This window comes from Acanthochromis polyacanthus, chromosome 1, assembly GCF_021347895.1.
Source record: "Acanthochromis polyacanthus isolate Apoly-LR-REF ecotype Palm Island chromosome 1, KAUST_Apoly_ChrSc, whole genome shotgun sequence".
Classification (NCBI taxonomy): Eukaryota; Metazoa; Chordata; class Actinopteri; family Pomacentridae; genus Acanthochromis; species Acanthochromis polyacanthus.
The window spans coordinates 39,224,569-39,246,962 of NC_067113.1; the positions used below are offsets into that span (position 1 = coordinate 39,224,569).

A 22,394-nucleotide genomic window follows, 5' to 3' on the forward strand; every position below is an offset into this window, starting at 1 on the left:
AGATTCCAATTTACATACAATAAATTCTCATTTACACCCAATAAATCCACATTTATATCCAATAAATCCTCATTTACACTCAATAAATCCTCATTTATACCCAATAAATCTTCAGTTACATCCAATAAACTTTAATTTACACTCAATAAATCCACATTTATATCCAATAAATCCTCATTTACACCCAATAAATCCTCATTTATACCCAATAAATCTTCAGTTACACCCAATAAACTTTAATTTACACTCAATAAATCCACATTTATATCCAATAAATCCTCATTTACACCCAATAAATCTTCAGTTACACACAATAAACTTTAATTTACACTCAATAAATCCAGATTTATATCCAATAAATCCTCATTTACACCCAATAAATCTTCAGTTACACACAATAAATCCCCATTTCAAAGCAATAAATCCCCATTTTCACCCAATAAATCCATTGAATCAAACATTTGGTCTCCTACCTTCTTCATGTTTGTTTTTCCCACCATGCAGCTTCTTCTTCTTTGGTTTTAATGTCAGCTTGGTCTCTCTTCGACTCGATGCTGCCTCCTACAGCCCAAATCATTCCACATAATGGATCCATCTCTTTAAAACTTTAACCCAGTGGTGCCCAACGACTGAATAAAACCCTCTGGATGCTCATATTCGCTTAAAAATCATAAATTTTAAATCAAAATGTGAATTTACAGCAAGAAAAGTCAACATTAGTGTGTTTGAAGTTGCAGAAAGTTTCCAGATAAGTCGGTAAGTTAGAATCTTTGGCAACATTTTGCTTGTTGTCTTCGGTTTCATTTTTATTTGTTGGACCAACTTTCATTTTTGATTTTTGTGATAAACTCTCGATCAGACCTCAAATTTTAAATCATTTCTAGACCATGATAAGTTGTTTTGATCATGAAGTAAAATACTAGATTGCTCATTGTTATTTTGTGTCTCATTTCTTGTAATATGTTTTGTTTTTTGTCTTTTTTTGACTGACTTTTGACATTTGTATCATGTTTTTGTCGTTTTGTTTCTCATTTTTGGTCTCATTCCGTCCTTTTTTATGGCTTTGTAGCTTGTTTGTCAAATTTTTTGTCTCTTTCTTGTTTGTTTCATGTCGTCTGTCTCATTCATTCTTATTTACAGATTATTTGATCTACTTATATATGAGTTGATTCTTCACATTTAGAATCAATGTGATGATGAGAAATAACAGCAGAACTTTCTATTTGGTTTTTTTATAGAAGTTCTTTGCTATTGTTGTTCAAACAGACTCAAACTTCAAGAAAAACCTAAAGGAGGTCGACGGACAATCAAAAACAGTAAAAATCTCCGAAAGTATTTAAGCTGGAATCTTACAGAGAACATTTTCAACATTCATATTTTATTATAAAAATTTAAATAGTCTAAAGCAAATCATAAAATCAAGATGAAGAAGGAACCTGATGAGTTTAGATGGAATAATCGATAATTATCTTTTTGTCACTACTGGGATTCCTTACATTGGTGTCTATAAGGCTTTTACATTTAATTTCAGACAAATATCAGCGTGTTTGCTCTAAAAAAATTGATGATTTCAGACAGAATGACTCATTAGCAGCTTCCTGTCGATTACAAATTTTATTGACTGAGTAGAAAAGTTTTGGAGAATATGAGTTGCTTTGAAATGCTTTAAAAAGTTTTGTAAAATGTAACATTTTATTAAAGGCTCTTATCTTGTCTGCTAAAAACTGAGAATCAGTTTCTGTTTGTGGCGTCCTATTTCGTTCTGTCCCCTTTAGATTCTCGCTGCGACCCTTCACAGGGCCCCGGCCCTCATGTTGGCCCCCACAGGCTCCACCTCAAACAGCTCCAACGCTTAACTGGTGCATTTTAATCGTTCAGTTCACGTACTTTTCAATTATCTGCAGTTTTTCTTGCACCAGAAAACTTTAACTTTATTGTTTTGCTTCATCCAGATCTAATCTGCAGCAGAAAGTGGAAAAAACTGAAATAAAAAAATGGTTTGGTTCAACATTTAGTCTTCGTATCCGTGGATGTCGTCTGAATAATGAGCTGCTTAACGATAGAATTAACAGGCATTTAATTCTCAAAGCTTTTAATTCTTTTATTGACTGAAACTGACTGGAAACCAGCTACAGCCTTTATGTTCAGCTCTACCGCCATCTGGTGGTCCAAGGATGAAACTACACAAACAAGAAGGAGAAAACTGTTCATAAAGTTTCTACAGCCGCAGTGGTTTGTCTGAGCAGCTGCTGGTGTTTACAGGACTTTTTGTTTTATTTTAAAAACCAAACATTGTGGAAACGTCGGTTGAAAACAGCCCAACGTCCCACTTTGACGTATCTTTAAAGAAGAACTGGACTCAACAAGTGAAGATCTGCTGCCTCCAAAACAAAGCTTGGTTTTGGTTACGGTGTCTGAGGTCAGAGGTCAGAGGTCAGGTGTAGCTGGGCTTCGGTTGGTATTTCACTCTGTTGTAGTCGTCGACTGTAGTTTCCACTGGAGGAGTTTTCCAATATTTCTCTAAACCCAGAGCCAGACACAGAGCGATGGCCGCCATCTGCAACAACAACAAAAATACAAGAAGATCTTCATGTTTACTCATCGACTGAACGTCACACAGTGGCACCAAAAAAACTAAACTAGAATATCAGCAGCTCCTTCCTTCATCCAAATGACTTCTGGAAACTGTTGAATGATCTTGAAACTTATTTAATGCTGCAGAAAAACCCTGAAGTCAGAGAAACCCTAGAAACTTTCAACTGTTCTGCAGATGTCAAGAAACTTCCAGGAACTGATCAAGAACTCGTCCAGAGTATTCAGTCACAATTTGTCAACTTTCCAATAAACTGAAACACTTTCAATAACATCACACACTTTCCTTAAAACAATAATAAAATATCTAGAAATTCCGTTAAGAAGTAGAAGCTCCATCCAGAATATACAAGAAACTCATCTTGAAAGTGGTGACTGCAGCTCGTAGTGTTTCCAGAGACGCCTTTGATGCTCTAGACTGATCTGGAAATATGTGAACTTTTGTCACTTTTAAGAATTAGCAGAAAATTCATGAAGTCAAAACAATTTTTAACACTTCTAGAAACTCGCATACGTCAAGAAACTTCCAAAAGACATCGGTGTAGAGTCTAGACTGATCTAGACGTGTGAACGTTTGTCACTTTTAGAAACTGTCGGAGAAGATCTACTGACTCTTCTGGAAAGTTTTAACACATCTAGAACCTCAAGAAACTTCCAAAAAGCTAGAAACTGTTCTGGAAACTTATCTAGAAACAAAAGAACTTCGTCACAATTTGTAAACTTTTCCATAAACTGAAACACTTCAAGTAACATATACTTCCACAAAAACTTTTATTACCGCAGGAGAAGAATAGAAACTATCTAGAAACTGGAAACCTTTTTTAAACAGTTCCAGAAACTCAGCTTTAAACCAGCAGGTGTTACAGAAACTGTATTAAAAATCCCTTTTCCGTAGCTCGCGGTGGACTATTCTGATGCTTTTAAATCATGTAAAGTTGTCAAACAGCTCAAAACCACTTTTAAAAACTCCAAACATTGCAGAAAAGTCAAAAGTCTTCTTGAAACTTTTAACACTTCTGGAACTGCGTTCTTCAGGAAACTTCCATAAACATTTAAACTTTACCATCCATCCTCTATCCACCGCTTTATCCTCACTAGGGTCATGGGGGGTGCTGGAGTCTATCCCAGCAGACTCTGGTGAAGGCAGGGGACACCCTGGACAGGTCACCAGTCTGTCACAGGGCTACATATACAGACACACAATCACACTCACATTCACACCTACGGACACTTTAGAGTAACCAATTAACCTCAGCATGTTTTTGGACTGTGGGAGGAAGCCGGAGTACCCGGAGAAAACCCACGCATGCACAGGAAGAACATGCAAACTCCATGCAGAAAGATCCCAGGCCAGGATTTGAACCGGGATCTTCTTGCTGCAAGGCGACAGTGCTACACACTACCCCACTGTGCTGCCCCTTAAACTTTACCACAATTTGTAAACATTTTTGGTAACACAATGAACTTTCCTTAAAACTTATTTCCTCCAGAAAAGAATAAAGGATATTAAACTTTTTAAGTAGAACCTCATCTAGATGATTCCACTCCCTGTTATCAAGTATTTGGTAAAAATTTACATTTTTAGAAGCTTTAAACGTTCAGAGAACGTTTACCAAAAACTGTTTTTTTTTTTAAACCTAAAACCATTAGAAGCCATGATTTTCTCTCTGGATTCATGCCGTTTCTTCTTTCCACTTGCAGTTTGGTCATTTTGCTGCTCAGTTTTCAGACTAAAGTCTACAAGCTCCCTTCATGTCATGTTTCAGTCAAGAGTTTAGATTAAAAAAAAGACTAAAAACTGGAAAAGTAAGCCAGTTTGATAGTTTTGGGCAGCAGAAAGCTTTAAAACTACAAATATTAGCGTGTGCTGGGTCACCGTGATGGTGGCGAACGCTGAGATGATCCCAATCCGCAGTTTGATGGGAAAACTCAGGTAGCTCTTCAGGATGGGACCGCAGGCCTGCAACACAACGCCAAGACAACAGCATAAAACACGAAGACAAACTTCCTTCTCTTTGTTCAACCACAACTACAGTCAGTGAAAGATTTAAAAAAAAACACAGAGTGAAGGTTTGTTTACGACTGAGTCTGATGTGAAGCAAATGTGTTTGTTGAGACGCAAAAACTCGGTTTGTTCAGAAAACTACAAACAAAAATCTCATTGTTCAGTTTAACAAACAGTTGGATCAATGAAAGCAGAAGAACTAAAGAAAGACTTTGGATAAATGACTTACTAGGAAAGAAAGCAGGAGTTTAGTAAACTGAGAGGAAGAACAGAAGGAAGAAAAAGGTTCAAATGAAAGCAAGAATGAAGAAAGACAAGAAGGAAGGGAAAAATTCTAGAAAAAAGATAGGAAGGGAGAGCACCAAGGAGAAATAAAGAATTAAAAACAGACAGAAAATAATAAAACTACCTTGGAGTGAACCCAGAACTGATGTGAGACCACACATAGACCATCTGAGCTGGAGTTAGCAGGAGGAACTCTGCGACAGCAAGAACATAAAGCTATGAAAGAGCACGTAAACGTAAAGCATGATTTGTCTTTCAATGATCAGCTGCTTCTAAAGGACAGCCTACAAACTCGAAAACTTAATCTGAGAAATGTAGAAATATGGGAAATCTTCAGAACTTTTCAAAACTCTTTATGATGCTTCAAAACTTTAAGTATAAAAACTGATGAAAATCAACATTTCATCAAATCTAAGAAAAACAAGTTTATCTAAAACATCAATAGCTCTTAGACAAACACATTTTACAAGAAAACGTCAGAAAAAAATCCCAAGGAAACATACAAACTCCCTCCGACACGCTATAATTCATCTAAAAAGACGTCTTTAAAGTCTGAACCTATCTGCAAAAGGTTGATACTGACCAACAAATAAATATCAAGATACAAGGGAATCTCTAAAGAACCTTACAAGCTTTTCTTGAAATACAGAAATTGCTCTTCAAGTCCTATTTTTTTCTAAGAATTTCCCAAGTCTATCTAGACACTCAAAAGCAGTTTGACAAACTCAGAAAGAAAAGTTGTCCAGAAACCCCGAATTTCTTTCAAAAGTCTTTGACATCCAAACATATCTGCAATCTGTAAAGGTTGATAATCTCAAGAACTGTCCCACCAAACTACAGACACAAGAACCTTTAACACTCTTTACGATTCTTGAAAACTTTTCTAGAAATCCGTTTACAATTTTCTGGACTTTCCTCAAAATGCTACTTTCTGCCAAAACACTTGTAGTTTCAAATTATTATTTAATCTAAATACAACTTTCTGTTGAACAACTTAAGGTTTAAAATGTTTAATTCACCCAAAGTGGTATTTCTGCTCCAAATACTTTTTTGTCTAGAAACTCAAAAGTTACCAAGAAACATGCAAACTTCTTTAGAAACTGAACAATTCATCAAAAAATTTAAGAACTCTTTTAGACAGAAAACACATTTTCATTTCTAGACTTTTAGAGAAACTAAGAGTGCTGTAGAAAACCAGGAATCCTTGAAGAAGCTGAGAAACTTTCTGAGTCTCACTTGGTGTCCAGATCAGGGGGAGGCGAGCACAAACAGGAAACAGGAAGTTGATTCTCCCAGTCTTCAAAACTCCTCAAACCACAGCAAGAGTCCTTCAGTGAATTCAGTCAATTAAAGAAATCATGAAGTTAGAAAACCTCAGTTATCATTTTAGACGTATAAAACCTGTAGTCAGAGAGCGAACAGGCTAACAGGATTAGCGACTTTAGCTCGCTGTTTTATGTGTTTCTTGACACTAAATCTGGTTTATTTGTAGTTTTTGTTCTCCTACCGAGGCCTCTAGTTTGTTGAGTTCAGTCTGAATGTAACGTTCCGCCCTGTGGAGCGGAGTTACGTTCAGGAATAACTCCTCGACAGCTCCGTCCATCTGCAGAAGAGAAAACACGGAAAAATTAATCGGATTTGACTTTTTTGAATCGAGTTAATCCGTTACTTACCTGAGCCTGAACCTGAACCAGCGGTGAAGCTACAATCATCAGAGCCACGAACTCCACGAATATTAGAGCAGAAAACTGGGAAAGGGAAGCACATATTACAGTTTTTACCTTTGTTAAGACCCCGCCAAAATAGCACTTCCTGTTCAAAGATTTATTGTTTCAAAGGTTTATTGGACTTTAAATGCTACTTCATGTTCAAATACTTGAAGATTCGACGTTTTAATTTACCAAAATATGAATTTCAGTCAGAATATGTGTAGTTCTAAAGATTTATTCGTTTTAAATATGATTTTTTCCTTCAACCATTTATGGTTTTGAAGGTTTATTTCACTCAAAATGCTACTTTCTGACCAAAAATCTGTAGTTTTAAAGGTTCATTCCACCCAAATATAGCGTTCAGTCTAAATACATCGAGTTTTAAAGGTTTATTCCACCAAACCCAGTGATTTTGGTCCAAATATTTGTAGTTTTAAAGGTGTGTTTCACCCAAATATCACTTTCTGTTCAAAGATTTATGATTTTTCTTTATGATTCATGCTACTGAAAATGTTACTTTCTGTTGAAATACTTGTAGTGGCGCCGGGCGAAGGCGCTAGAGCTTTCTGGTGCACTTTTATGTTTTTATTCGTTTCTGTAACACTTGCCACGGTTAAATATGATCGGGAGGCGCTTCTGAAGATTCGGGATGAAGGTTGTGGACTACTACATGTTATTCCCGAACTGAAGTGCGCCGATTGTGATGTGTGCCCTGCTTGGGGCAAGAGAAACCATGAGTCGAGCCACGGAGACCGGGAGCAGAGCGAAGGAGCTGGGCGGAGGCATCGCCACACACGCCGCTCACCTGAGCCTCAGAGCGGGGACGGTACGGGTTGCTGGCGGCGGAAGCGCAGACACCGAGGGAAGCGGGGAGGGCTGCTCGTGAAGCTACGTAGCCGCCCGTCGAGGATTCCGCTGCCATCCATCTACCTGGCAAACGTCCAGTCACTGTCCAACAAGACGGATGACCTGCTGTGCCGCATCAACACCCAGCGAGGCCCGGGAGTGCTCCGTGTTCTGCCTGACCGAGACATGGCTTCACAGCAACGTGCCGGACTCTACTTTCCAGCCACCTGGTTTCTCCGTTCACCGCTCGGACAGAGTGGAAAAGCGGACCGGGAAATCGAAGGGAGGAAGTGTGTGCCTTCTTATTAATGAAAACTGGTGCACGGATTGTGTCATTGTAAACAAAACATGTAAGGCTAACCTGGAATGCTTGGCTGTGAAGTGCCGCCCCTTTTATCTCCCCCGGGAGTTCTCTGTGTTGCTTCTGGTGCTGTTTACATACATCCACGGGCGGATTCTTCCTGCTCTGGCTGAGTTAAGTGACATCTTACATAAATTTGAGAACTCCCATGCTAACGCCGCGGTTATAGTAGCTGGTGATTTTAACAAATGCAATCTTAAAACTGTTATTCCCAACTACTATCAGCACATTAAATACCCTACTAGAGGAGCGCATTTTCTGGATCATTGTTACAGCAACGTCAAGTCTGCTTATCCGTTGAGCCTCAGACCAGCTTTTGGAAAATCTGATCACTCCTCTGTACTCCTTCTTCCTACCTACATACAGAGGAGCAGACAATCAAAGCCAGCTCTACAGACTGTCCAGTGCTGGACAAAAGAGAGTGGCATTAAACTACAAGGGTGCTTTGATGCTCCAGACTGGTCTGTGTTTCATTCAGAGGATTTGGATGAATACTGTGAAGCTGTCACTGGGTATATTGAATTTTGCACGGACTGCTGTGTTCCTAAGAAGGTAATTAAAAGACATGCTAGTCAGAACCCTTGGATTAATGCTGACGTAAACACTAAAATTCAACAGCGGAATGCGGCTTTTAAATCTGGTGATGCTGTTGCTTATAAGCTATCCAGATATTCTTTGGAACATTCCATAAAAGCTGCAAAGCGTGCCTATGGGCTCAAGCTAGAGGGACATTTCATGCAGAGGGATTCACAACGCATGTGGAGGGGCCTGAACTCCATCACTTCCTGGAAACCAAACGGAGGATCTGCTGTGATTTCTGACCCCTCTTTGCCTAACAAACTTAATCAGTTTTATTGTCGCTTTGAAATTGAGGACATTGAACCTGTTGTTTTGTGCAGTGCAGTCAAGGTTTTACTGTCTCCAGGAGGACGTCCAGAGGGTTTTGTCTAGGACCAAGGCTAGGAAGGCCCCTGGACCAGATCGCATTCCTCCACGAGTTCTTAAACTGTGCTCTGAGCAACTTGCTCCTGTTCTTACAGACCTTTTTAACATGTCACTCAGGCAGTGTACTGTACCACTCAGCTTCAAGAGGTCAATCATAATCCCTGTGCCCAAGAAGACACTTGTGACATGTCTGAATGACTATCGGCCAGTGGCCCTCACATCTGTTCTCATGAAAACCTTCGAGCGTTTGGTGTTGGAGTATATTAGAGATCAGATACCTGTCTGTGGATCCGATGCAGTTTGCATACAGAAAAAACAGAAGTGTTGAGGACGCTATTTCCTTTGCTTTGAACTCTGTCTATAAGCATCTTGACAAAGGGAAATCATATGCAAGAATGCTTTTTATAGATTATAGTTCAGCTTTTAACTCGATGGTCCCATCAAAGCTTGTTCACAAGCTGACATCTCTTGAACTAGATGATACCATTTGTAAGTGGATCTTAAATTTTTTAACTTGTCGACCACAAAAGGTCAAAATCAATGGCTGTATTTCTGATGAGTTATGTGTCAGTACTGGTTCCCCACAGGGATGTATTTTAAGCCCACTGCTGTTTACCTTGTATACACATGACTGTGAAATATCGCATGAGATGCAATAATCAAATATGCAGATGATACAACCATCATTGGACTTATCAGTTCAAACGACGAATCACATTACCGAGAAGAGGTAGAGAATGTTGTTTGCTGGAGTAAAGAAAACAACTTGCTTCTAAACACTTCAAAAACTTGTGAGTTGATTATTGATTTTCGTCACAAGAGAAACCATTTGCCCATTACAATTCAGAACACTGAGGTGCAGATTGTTGAAAACTGTAAATTTTTGGGTGTCACTCTTTCAAATGATCTGAGTTGGAACTCAAATACGACCAGCATTGTTAAAAAGGCTAAACAACGCCTCTTCTTCTTGCGCAAACTTAGGAAATTCACCCAAAATACGAAGATTCTTTTAAACTTTTATCATTGTGTGATTGAAAGTGTGCTAACCAGCTCTTTCATTGTGTGGTTTGGTAATCTCACCGTGAAAGAAAAGAAAGCTTTGGACAAAGTGGTCTGTTCAGCCAGAAGGACAATTGGCTACACTGTTAAAAAAATCTGTATAATTTACGGTAAAATACTGGCAGCTGTGGTTGCCAGTAGTTCACCGTTAAAAATACAGTGACAATGTAAAAGACATTACGGTACACCAAAAAAAATTCTGTATAATTTACAGTAAAATACCAGCAGCTCTGGTAGCCAGCACCGTAAAAACTACAGTGACAATGTAAAAGTCATTACGGTAAAGTAAAAAATTTCTGTATAATTTACGGTAAAATGTCGACAACTGTGGTTGCTGGCAACGTAAAAGTCATTACGGTCCTGGAAAAAAAAAATCTGTATAATTTACGGTAATCTACTGGCAACCACAGCTGCCAGTAGTTTACCGTAAAATTTACAGTCTAAATGTAAAAGTCATTACGGTACTGGAAAAAAAATCTGTATAATTTACGGTAATCTACTGGCAACCACAGCTGCCAGTAGTTTACCATAAAATTTACAGTCTAAATGTAAAAGTCATTACGGTACTGGAAAAAAAATCTGTATAATTTACGGTAATCTACTGGCAACCACAGCTGCCAGTAGTTTACCGTAAAATTTACAGTCTAAATGTAAAAGTCATTACGGTACTGGACAAAAATCTGTATAATTTACAGTAAACTACTGGCAGCTGTGGTTGCCAGTAGTTCACCGTAAAAATTATGGTGATAGTGTAGAGACATCATGGTATGTTTCTATGGCAATGGGAAATTTTACAGTGTTTTACAGTAAAAATAATAGCTAAACTATAAACCTATTGACAGTAAACAATTTTAACAACAGATATACTGTAAACCCAATTTACAGTTTCTCAGTGATAAACACAATACAACTGTATGAGGTATTACGGTACTTTATTACTAAGTTCAACTTTACAGTGAATTACCAGCAGCTGTGGTCACCATAATGTCATTGCAAGAAATACAACACATCAGATAATAAAGTTGGTTGGCACAGATTTTACAGTCAAAAACTGCTAAAGGTAAATTACAAAGGAAATAACAAATTAAACATATTATCATTAATAAACTTTAAGAAATTGTTTTAAGCATTCTCTGAAATACAACAACTTATCCACTACAGCAACAAGGCAGTGTTTAGATATTGGGGAAAAAACAGCATGTGATCACATGAGAAATAGTTCATGCAAAAACATAGACACTTGCCTGGTTAAGATTAATAATTCATTGAGTTCAGACTTAACTGAACAGGAGGCTCAGAATGGGATCATATCGCACACGATGCTGGAACTGCAACTGGAACCACTGGCTTCTGTTGAAGATTCACTGTTGACCATCAGATGTCTGCTGGCATGATTCTCTCTGCATCCAGAAAACAGAAACAAAGTAAAAGTTATATTGATGTTGTTTCAATGATGCCTACACAATAACGCAGCGATAAACAGTGTTCTGTTGTTTAACTGAGCCCCAGTTACCTATACATAGAAGAAACCAACTCTCTGAAATATCCTTTACCAATGTCACTTCTGGGAAACGGACACGTCAAAAATGTTTACTTAACCTCTGTCGCTAACTTGACATCTAAATACACAGACGCCTCCACTTAAGCAGTAAGACAATCATCACGACTGTTACCACACACAGCTCCACACAGTAACTGACCACAAAAACATGACGGTGGTGAACAAGACCTGCAATTTAATATATGTATCACAAGTTCAATGCAAGATTTTGTATTTGCCAACTACTAGGTCTGGTGCCATTTAGTCAGTTTTATTTTGTGCGTCTAAAGGGAAGTTTTTGTTCTTGTTTTTTTTTTTGTTTTTTTTAATGGGGTTACCCACAGTCAGTGTATTACCTGCAGTAGATTTTGGTCAGCACAGACCCATTTAGGAGACACAGGACCCTAACCCTTACTGCTCAATTCAGATGTTTTGCCAGATCAGTTTTGTGTGTGGCGAGTAACTTTTTTTTTTAATGTGGCGAATATCAGATTTAAATGTGAGCAGATCATAGCCATGAGGTGACTCACATGTGCAAAAGAAAACAACAAGATAGTTGGATTAGTGTTCATTTTGTCATTTTTGTTTGAAACATGTCAGCAAGGTAAAACCATACTTTTCTCATTTAGTTGTCGTTTAAAAGTAACGCCGTTCTTCAACAATAACAAGACGTCACACACAGAACGCTGTAGTACGAATGTAAATAAGAAGATATTGGAAACATGGCTGCCTCTGAAGTCAGTTTTTACTGCCTGATTTACAAGTTATTATGCAGTGGAAGTAGACAAATGAGCAATCACTGTCCTTCGACACCCAAGCCATGTCCTTAGTGTCCCTTTTTACCCATTTCTGTCAAAATAGTTTTAAACACAGATTGGTCATGGTACGACATGTAAAGTTTTGCTTGCATGGCTGTAATACCACAAACACTTAATAGGTCTGAAACTTCACTGTCCTCCACAGTGTACTTCCATCACCACTGCCCTCCATGTTTGTTTTCACTGAGTGAGACCCCCACTCCTTCCTCCTCGCCAGCTGCTGTATGTCGATCTAGAGTGGCGTAAAAATCGCACTGATTTCTGATACAAGTCACATTAGAGGAGGGGGAGATGTAGACATAAGTAATTGGGCCGATACAGCCATACAAGCAAAACCTGGTAGATTGCTCTGTAAAGGGTCTTTATTTGAAATTATTAGGTAGAAATGGCCTAACCAGACACAAAGGAACTTGGCTGCAGTGCCAAAAGCTCAGTTCAAAGAGGCTGAGGATTCAAACTTACTTCTGTAGTACAGTGTTCTGTGTGTGATTTTATTGTTCTTTTGCACATGCCAGTCACCTCAGGGCCTTGATCTATTCACACTGAAATCTGATATTTTCCATTAAAAAATAATGTCAACAGCCACACCAATAAAATCAGATCTGGCAAAAATCTGAACTGAGCAGTAAGGCTTGCAGTGTGAACTTTGACAAAGTTCTAAAGTTGGAAACGTGAAGTACCAGAAGAAAAGATTATCTAACAAGGTAAAGTGGTAAAAATATTCTAAATATAGCGTACACTAAAACAAATTTTTACTTTAGCTGAGTTGTACTTCGCCTTTAGGTGACTAAAATACTGTTTTATTTTGCCTCTTTATGCTATGGTAAAAGATGACTTATTCTGTCCTGACCTCAACCTTCTTGGAGTGGTAAATACTATTAATTGTAAATGTGAGGTGCAAAACAATTTTTCTAAGTACTTCTTGTATGTATGTACAAAGTCCACATAGATTGATGCTTGAGTTGTTTCTGCATCTATATCCTTTGCTACACTGAATTATATAAATTGCTTACCTCTAATTTCCCTTGACAAGATTGAGGTCCAGGGTCCAGACTTGACTAAACACAGGTAGGACAGATGTTCAATGTTCAGCAAACTGGAACTTTGAGGATGTGCTGTCATCAGTTTAGCTTGAAGATTCACAAGTTGTCAGTCAGGTGTGCATTGTGGCTTGGCACGATCCCCTCTGCAATCAGAAAAAAAATTATATTAAATATATAAAGATAATACAAACATTTATATAGTCTTTACATAGTTGCAACATGCTTTTCACAACAAAAACATAGGTAAAGAGCTATAAAAACAAACATTAAAGAAGTAACAACACAAACTGAGAAAATAGTGAACAAACAGTAAGTTCAAATTTTCACACAAAAGACCAACCTATAAAAAATGATTTCAGGAGCCGCTCAAACCCATTTGGTGAAGTCCATGTTAAGGGTAGCCACTATAAGACGTAATAAGACCTGGAAGAAAGAATAGAGACAAAAAAGGTAAGACAACAAAGTGAAAGATGAAATCATCTTCATCCTCAACATACACTGTACAAACTTTCCTGCTCCACCCTCAGGTAGTCCAAATGTTGTAATCCAGTGCATCCAACGGACTACTTCGCCATTTGTTGCCTGCAGGCTGAGCTCCGCCAGAGTGGAGCTATCTTAGTTTTGTTATTCTCCTGTAGGCTTTATATGTTTATATAAGTGTTGTAATGTGGCACTCAGCCTATTTATGTTTACTAGCAGCACTTATATTTTCCATATTCACAGTGATTTTGCTTCTTCTGTTGTTAATACAACTTTAATACTGTTAGCTTGAGTAGCCATGGATTAATGTCTGTAACACATGTGGTCTGCCACTGTCATGAAGTTGTGGCCATTTTTGTTTATTGCATTCCATGTACAGCGCCTGCAGAATGTTAATATTAAAATTTTATTTTTTTATTTCATTAAAGCCACACAGCTACAACACAGTGCCTGTATTGTTGGATACAGAATTAAAGCGTATTCAATAAACGCCTGGATTGCTGCAGTCTTTCTGACAGAAGATTTAGGCCAATCTTGTACAGTATATGCCAGCAGTACAGTCAAAATATATTTCATTCACTCTATTAAATATTCAAGTTGCCAAATACAATCAAAGGGCTACAGTCACATGCCAAAAACATTAACAGCTGGGCCTACCAATTGGCTTACCTTAGTCCACATGCCACAATCAAATTCCAGCCTGGACCCTTTGCTTCAAATTCCTCTCTCTCCATTGTTTTCTGTTATCTATTCAGACACTGTTCAATGAATGAAATAAATGTAAAAGTAAATGAATAACAGACATATATTACAAAACCAAATTTTTGTAAGTTAAAAACTGCTTACTTTTGGAGTTTAAATGAATTACAATCTCACCGTTTTTCTCACCAACGAGTTGTTGCCCCAAAGTCTACACCTACTCACAGCAATGCCTGAAAGGTGGCAGGAGTGAAAGACAAGATAATTTATACAAGAGCAGTGAGGACAAATAACAATGACAATTTATTCCTAAGATACATACGATTTGTGACATCAGTTTGTTTACCATTAAAGGAGATTCTTAGATTGGCAATGCTCAATGTCACCAGCCGTCAACCTCCACTGAAGGTGTCACAAAAGTACTGAAACAGACTAAAATGCTTTTCATAACCGTGTTTTATTAACTTAAATGCAGCATTGACTTACAAAAAAATGTGGCATAGGGTTATGTGATTTTACTTTCTCCATAGTCAGTACCTACAGTAGATTACTGTCAGCACATCCCGTGTTTGGAGGAACAGACAGGAGTACATGCACAGCAGTAAAGTATTGTCTACTTCTCCAGACTATGAATAAATAAATCCGAAAACAATCAATAGCCTCTTAATCATCAACACCAAACCTAATTTACTCCGTTTCTAGACAAAAGTCAACTCATTAATTTAACCCACCGTTATGTAACTGCTATTGTAAGGGCAACAAAACCTGCAGACAAGACATCTTAGCAAGTTGAAATAAATGTAAAGTTAGCTTCAGTAGGTCTAGCTACATAGCTAACCTGACCTGGCAAAAACAGACGTAAAGTAAGCTAGCAGTCATGTTCCTACAAACCTAAACGAACCTTCAAAAAGTCGTTTTCTCTCATACCACAACAATTTGTGTAGATAATACGCTTACCTCAAGACCAGAGTTTTCCCCAGAAATTTGGACCTGTTGGTCTGTCCCCACCAAAGCTGCGTTGAGCGCAGAAAACGCGCGACTAATGCAACTGCGTGACCCGGTCAAATTTTGAATTTCCGTTGGAGACGCTCTCACGCGCGCGCAGGTGTGCTCGCTCGCTCGCTCTCTCTCTCTCTCTCTCTCTCTCTCTCTCTCTCTCTCTCTCTCTCTCTCTCTCTCTCTCTCTCTCTCTCTCTCTCTCTCTCTCTCTCTCTCTCTCTCTCTCTCTCTCTCTCTCTCTCTCTCTCTCTCTCTCTCTCTCTCAGAGTTCACTGAATGTGAGCGTGGTGCTGCAGTGGGATGCCACCGTTGCAACAAGTCAGTTTGTGAAATTTCTACTCTTGAAAATATTCCAAGATCAGCTGTAAGTGATCTACCACTTCCTGATTGAGCTGCTGTTGTTCCTAAACACTTCCAATTTGCTTGAATACCACTTACAGTTGATTGTGCAGGAGGGAGAGAAATTTCACAAATACTGACAGCTACACCTGCCCGTATTTTATGTAAATTATACAGATTTTTTCCCCAGTAGTCATTTACACTGTCACCGTTATTTTTACAGCGAAATTCTGGCAACCACAGCTGTCATATTTCACCATAAATTTTATACAGATTTTTTCCCAGTACTGTCATAACTTTTACACTGTCACCGTAATTTTTACGGTGAAATTCTGGCAACAATAGCTGCTGGTATTTCACCGTAAATTATACAGATTTCCTTTTAACTGTGATATTCTTAACAAATATATACCGTATTTTTTACATCGTTTTTCTTCATAAATGAAGGCGAGTTTTTGCTTGATCGTTAATGGTTTTATACCGTAAATTTGAAAATACACATCAGCAAAATCTGTAAATTAAACAGAATTATACTGTTAATTTTGCAGTAATTACTTGCTTGTAATATTACTGGATTTTCCCGTTAATTTATCAATATTTTGTGTTTTCACAGTAAAACTGTGTTATTTCTACATGTTAGAACCGTAAAAATTATAGCTATATACTGTTTCTTGATTTACAGTTATTCAATGTAACAATTACGGGCATATACTATTTTGGATTTTACAGTCTTTTACTGTTGCTATTTTACAGTTTTTTACTGTAATTTCTACAGACATTTTTTACAGTGTACACCTTGCCGCTCCTGGAGGCCACATATGAAGCGAGACTGTTAAACCGAGCTTTACAGATCGTAAAGGACTCCTCAGGCCATCCTGCCAGGACCATGTTTGAAGTCCTTCCCTCAGGGAGAAGATATCGCTCAATCAAATGTACCACGTCTCGTCACTTTAACAGCTTCTTCCCACAAGCTGTGATCACTTTAAATAATGTATCTTGTTTTTAATATGTTTTTATTTCTGTTACGAACTATTTATTGGTTTTTAGCATTTTATTTTTAGGTATTTTATGTGGCATTGTTTGTTATGTTCTCTGTTTTGTTATCGTTTTACTTTCTCCTGTACTGCTGCTGTTTTTTAGATGTTGACAGTGCACTTTGAGCTCTTCCACCTTTTTTTCCAATGTGGTTTTATACTGCAAATGGCAAATAAACTTGAACTTGAACTTGTTATTCCTCCCAAAACAGTACTTTTGGCCCAAATATTTGCAGTTCTACTAGTTTCTTCCACCAAAATGCTACTTTCTGTCCATATTCTTGTAGTTTTAGAGGCTTTTCCACCTAAAACAGTCATTTTGGTCCAAATACTTGCAGTTTTAAGGTTTAGTACTTTCTGTACTTCCTCAGAGTGAAGACGTCTTTCTCTGCAGTATTGACCCAAAAGAGGCTGTTTGAGAGTCAAAGCTTGGTTTCAGGGTTCAGTTTAGAATCAGATTTTGGATGAAGATATAAGAACAAGTGTGTTCATTCATCTCACCACACACAGCAGAGGTTTGATGTTCAAAGCTGCAGCGATGATGCCCAGAGCCGACAGAAACACTGTGACTGGACCGAACACCTGCAGAACCAGTAAACCATCACCACTGGACAACTGGTCGAACAACTGGAAGACACAAAGACACACGGGGGCAAATAATTCATCTAAATTTCACATAGAATCTGATTTAAGAGTTCATTAATTTAAAGCATTTAGCGCAAAATGACTACAGTTACTTTAATACTTTAAGGATATTTTGTTGATAATGACTTAAATTAATCAGATGTTGATTGTTTTGTTTACTTGTAATGAAGTATAGTGAGAGTGTTGCACATTTAGCATATTAAAAAGAAGCATTTTTGTAATAATATCTCTAATATTTCAGATTTTTTAGGTTTAAGTTTCCACAGATTGTTCATCCAACAACTGTTGTCTGTTCTTCACCAGTCAGAGCTTCATGGAGACAAAGAGAAAGACTCTGTTGGAAAAAGCTCCAATTAAATCTGGACTAGAGTTCAGCAGAAGACATGTGGAGACTCTGAAGACACCTGGAAGAAGGTTGTTTGATCCGAGGAGAGCAGGATGGAGCTTTATGTCCATCAGACTAGATGATATGTTTGGAAACCAAACATCATGATGTGAAGCACGGTGGTGGCAGAAAGGTTGGTGACCAGGGGTGGAGCTAGACCATTTTCAGGGGTGCTTGAGCACCCCTTAATTTTCTTTAAGCACCCCTAGAATTATTGGGTGTTATTTATTTATGTTTATAATAAATGCTGAAATAATTATTAACAGTGTTATTTATTTTACCGTTTCAAACCAAATGTAAAATCTGGTAAAGTTCTCCTTAATTTGACCCCCCCCTCCCCTTTTGGATAATGGTTTGATCCATTAAGAGAGAGCAAGTTCCCCTCTACTCTGCCGCTGCGCTGAATGCTGCTCCCCCCCCCCTGTGTGCCTGTGATGGATCGGGCAGAGAGATTGACAGGCTGGCCAACAGAGCCAGCAACTGCAGGTGACTGCAACATTTACTTGGTATTTATACCCTGAAGTGAACTCACAAGTTTGTCCATGAAATCTGCATTTATAAGCCTGAGTTGTCTAAACAAACAATCCAGCTAGCTAGCTTGCCTTCTTGCTAGCGAATTTTACTCGTTTAGCCTCGCAAATCACAAAATGAAGCAAGCAATGCTTATGGCATGCCAAACATGAAGGTGAAAAAACGCTATTGTAATTTCACACTGGTGCCATATCATTGTTTTATCAATGTGTTGTTTGTAGGCCGACCGTCACAATGGATATTAGGGCATTTTTTCCCAAGAAAACTCCAGCAAAAGCTTCAGGTAAAGTTTGGGGAGCAAAGCACAGAACACGAGCGACGTTACTGCATGTGTTCAAATGTTTATTTTGTGGCGTTAACTCAATTGCTAGCAGACATATTTTGAAAATCAAACTTCAAGCGGTCAGCATTTTGAGAAGGACTATTTTGACTGTTTCTTGAACCAACGAATAGTATCTAAGAGAATGACTGAGCTCTGTTATGAATGCAGAAGAGCTGGGTGAGCCGTTGCTTAACCCTTTACGCTTCAGTGCGTCGTAGGTGTACCGCCGGCGGTACACTTAGTAATTTGCATAGGAATTTCAAGAATGTCCAACGGCTGCAAACCCAATTATACAAACACTATACGCCGATGGAAAGCTTAGATTCTCATGAATCCGCCGGTATAAACCACTTTCAGATGCGATTACCACAGCGGGTGAGAAAAACACATTTGTCCGACAAAAACGAATATTCATCCATCCGTTCTCTATACACGGCTTCAACGCACACAGCGCGACTCACATTTCCGGGTTTATTATTACACACAGATGAAAAGATTCCACAAAAAACAGCCATAATCCAACCTTGGACATCCAGACGACACAAGCCAGTAAACTATTTTGTCCAAAACATGTCCTGAAGTCGGTATAAAATCCACGAATCGGTCGTTTTCAAGGAAATGCACCTCGCGATGTGCGTCCAATATTCCCTGTATTTTTTGTCATTTTTTAAATTTAAAAATAGAATATTAGCGATTTTTTGTACTGAAAACGGCTGGAATTGACTGAAGCTTAAAGGGTTAACATTGGTCAGATGTGCCCCCCCCCCCGCGCCCAACCAGGTGCTAAGCACCCCTAGAGCTGAAAGTCTAAAACCGCCCCTGTTGGTGACTGATGATTTAAGCTTTGACCGTAAACATGGGGTTGTGTCTGTCACACATTTACCTCAGCCACCGGTACGTTGTCATCGATGGAGGAGAATCCAACTCCGATCATCACCACTCCGGACACCTGTAGAGTGATGAAGAAGTGAAGCATCAGTTGGTTTAAATAATGTTTCTGACTGAGAGTTTCACAGAGGAAGAAGTCTTTAACAGCAGCAGCAACATTCCTGTCAAACTGTTCTTCTTCCCCAGAGAGATGATCATCAGCTCACTGAATGTTCTGCTGCGTAGTTTGTATACTCTGGTGGTGGTTTTGCTAAATGTTCTCACACCGATATCTTTTCCTCAATCTCCACAGTTTGGTAGCTGCTGTGTGAATCAACCGCAAATAAAAACACTAATTAGAGGGAGTCTCCAGTTGGAAACAACAGAGGCATGGATGGGTTCCTAAATGGGCCTGCTGGGCTCCGGTCCAGGTCCACATGGGTCACAAGGTTCCTGGATTACAGCCACAGAAATACCCATAGCAACTGCAAACTCAAAATAACCACAAATCAGCACCATGGCACAACAACATGACCACAGATGGATATAAAATGATCACAAAAGCAACCAATGAGAGACCACAAAGAGACTTTACAAGCACCAATAGCAACAAAGTGGTGCAAAATGACAGCAATCAAAATATGACAACAAAGTGATCAAACAACTAAAACAAACTTCAATAATAAAAAAATACAACAAATTCACCTGACTGAAATTAATGAAGGTTTAGACTCCTCAGTTTTACAAACTGCAACAAAATACCAGTAATTTACATGATTAATTAGGGGTTAGACTCTTCAAAATGATGTGTGGAAAAACTCAACAAATCCAAAGATTCTCCATGAGCACAAAAAGCAACACAAAATCCTTAAATGACTCCACCATATATAGATGTAAAGGGAATCTAAAATTGTTCCCTGAGGAACTCCACAGGTTGTTTAAAAAAAAAGTGACAAAATTATGAACCACAAAGTGGCTTAAAAAGACCAATTTGTGATGAAAACTGCCTCAAAATGACCACAAAGTGACAAAACAACCAGGACAAATTACAAAAACAACCACAAAATGATGCAAAATAAGCACATAATCAGGGAAAATAACCAAAATGTGAAGAAAAACAGCCCCTAAGTGACCACACAGTGATGCAAAATAACTAAAAAATTACATAAAACAAAAAAATAATTACAACAAAAAGATAAAATAAAGAGAAAATGCTACAAAATAATGACAAAGTGATGCAAAATGACAAGAAAATGACAAAAAACAATCAAAATATTAGCATGTGATAAAAACACAGAATTATATAAATTATCCACAAAGTGACATGAAACAAGCACTAACTGATGTAAAATCATCAAAATGTAAAGAAAACTAGCCTCAAAGCGACCACAAAATGACAGAAAATGACATAAAACCACCACAAAATGAGCACTGACTAATAAAATAGCCAGACATTTAAACACATCAACCACAAAGTGATGCTTAAATTCACAAATATGAAGAAAAACAGTCCCAAAGTGACCATAGAGTGATGCACAATGACCAGAAAATTACAATATAATGAGATAAGACTACAAAATAATGACAAACTGATGCAAAATGACCAAAATGTGAGGAAAAACAACCAAAAGATCATCCCAAAGTGACATAAAACAGCCACAAATGGGGACCAAAACTGCAGAAAAGTGACAGAAAACAACAACTTGTCCAATATGACGACAAAGGGACAAAATAACAAGAAACAACACAAAATGCTTATAAAACATTATAATATAACCACAAAGACACTCAAAAAAGCAACCACAAAGCAATAAAACAACCTGGAAAACACAAAATAACCAGAACTGGTACAACATGAGCACAAGTGATGCAAAAGCAAGAAAAACTGTCCTAAAAAAAAATGATGATGGTGTCTTCATGTGACCGAGGATGACGCAGGTTGAAAACAGATCAAGTTGCTGAAATGTTTCCTGTTTTTTATTCCCCTGAATCCTGAAAACATCCCAGAAGTGAAAGTCTCCCGTGATTTACTAACGACGATACAGATAGCATTAGCGGTTAGCGGTTAGCTTACCAGCAGCAGCACAGTGACACAGATGGCGAGTCCTCGTAAGTAGCTGCTGCAGCCGGCCATGACCCGAGCTAAAATAGAAAGTGAGGAAGGACCAGTGAGCAGCCGTGTGTGATGGATGTTGTTTAAAGCTCTCGAGTGTTGGACTGCAGAACCGAGAACATGACCAAGTTTGGAAGATCGGCCGAGAGGAGAGGAATGGGGAGGATGAGGCAGGAAAAGAGGGGAGGTTAGTACAGGTAACGATTACATCTAATTAAGAAGATATGAAGTGAACAAAACAGGAAGAGATGCGAGAAAATGAAAGTGACTAATGATGGAACCAGGAAGTGTGATGGAGGAGCAGCTGGACGAACATCTTTAAAACTACCACATGGTGGAAACCAAATATTACTTGGTTGGAGTGTTTTAAAGTCGAAAGTGTAAAATTAAAGCTGCTAAAATAAGAAGACTGAGTAACCAATAGTTTTACCGCACTGTGAAATACGACCAACAAACGACCACAAAGTGATAAAACAATCATGGAAAATACAAAATGACCACAAAATGAGCTCAAAGTGATGACACAAAATTATGTAAAACAACCACAGAATGATAGCCTAGCCGCGCTAGACAACCCACGGCAATGAATTTAATTCTCTGCCAGGGTGGGTCTAGTTACCCTCCATAAGGCTCGAGGTTGGATGCTCCTAAAACTGGCCGACGAATCACCATGAAGTGTAGAGTCAGAAGGCGGGCGTAACTAAGTGACGATAGAGGCGCGACGATTCTGACAGAAACAACCGGAAACAACTAGCCTAGCCGTGCTTGACAACCCAC

At 38.4% G+C, this 22,394-nt stretch overlaps 1 protein-coding gene and 1 long non-coding RNA gene across 5 annotated transcripts; both read right to left on the bottom strand.

The window, feature by feature from the left end:
* Nucleotides 1-2,087: 2,087 nt before the first annotated feature.
* On the bottom strand, nt 2,088-21,740 carry LOC110955809 (23 kDa integral membrane protein-like). 2 transcript variants are annotated; one of them, XM_022200943.2, is made up of 9 exons: nt 21,579-21,740; nt 19,521-19,586; nt 17,256-17,381; nt 6,556-6,630; nt 6,390-6,485; nt 6,119-6,210; nt 5,007-5,076; nt 4,469-4,552; nt 2,088-2,557 (listed from the first exon to the last, which is right to left on the bottom strand). In XM_022200943.2, the coding sequence occupies exons 1-9, from the start codon at nt 21,636-21,638 to the stop codon at nt 2,435-2,437; spliced, it is 792 nt and encodes a 263-aa protein (XP_022056635.1). In that variant the 5' UTR covers nt 21,639-21,740; the 3' UTR covers nt 2,088-2,434. The 2 variants fall into 2 exon arrangements, with proteins under 2 accessions (XP_022056635.1, XP_051809006.1); XM_051953046.1 differs by lacking the exons at nt 17,256-17,381; nt 19,521-19,586; nt 21,579-21,740 and adding an exon at nt 7,397-8,344.
* On the bottom strand, nt 10,718-15,507 carry LOC127535332 (uncharacterized). 3 transcript variants are annotated; one of them, XR_007944186.1, is made up of 7 exons: nt 15,340-15,507; nt 14,729-14,804; nt 14,560-14,615; nt 14,353-14,441; nt 13,544-13,626; nt 13,174-13,346; nt 10,718-11,202 (listed from the first exon to the last, which is right to left on the bottom strand). It is a non-coding gene; the product is annotated as an uncharacterized LOC127535332 (long non-coding RNA). The 3 variants fall into 3 exon arrangements; XR_007944184.1 differs by lacking the exon at nt 14,729-14,804 and having other exon boundaries at nt 15,340-15,506; XR_007944185.1 differs by lacking the exon at nt 15,340-15,507 and having other exon boundaries at nt 14,729-15,303.
* Nucleotides 21,741-22,394: the final 654 nt, after the last annotated feature.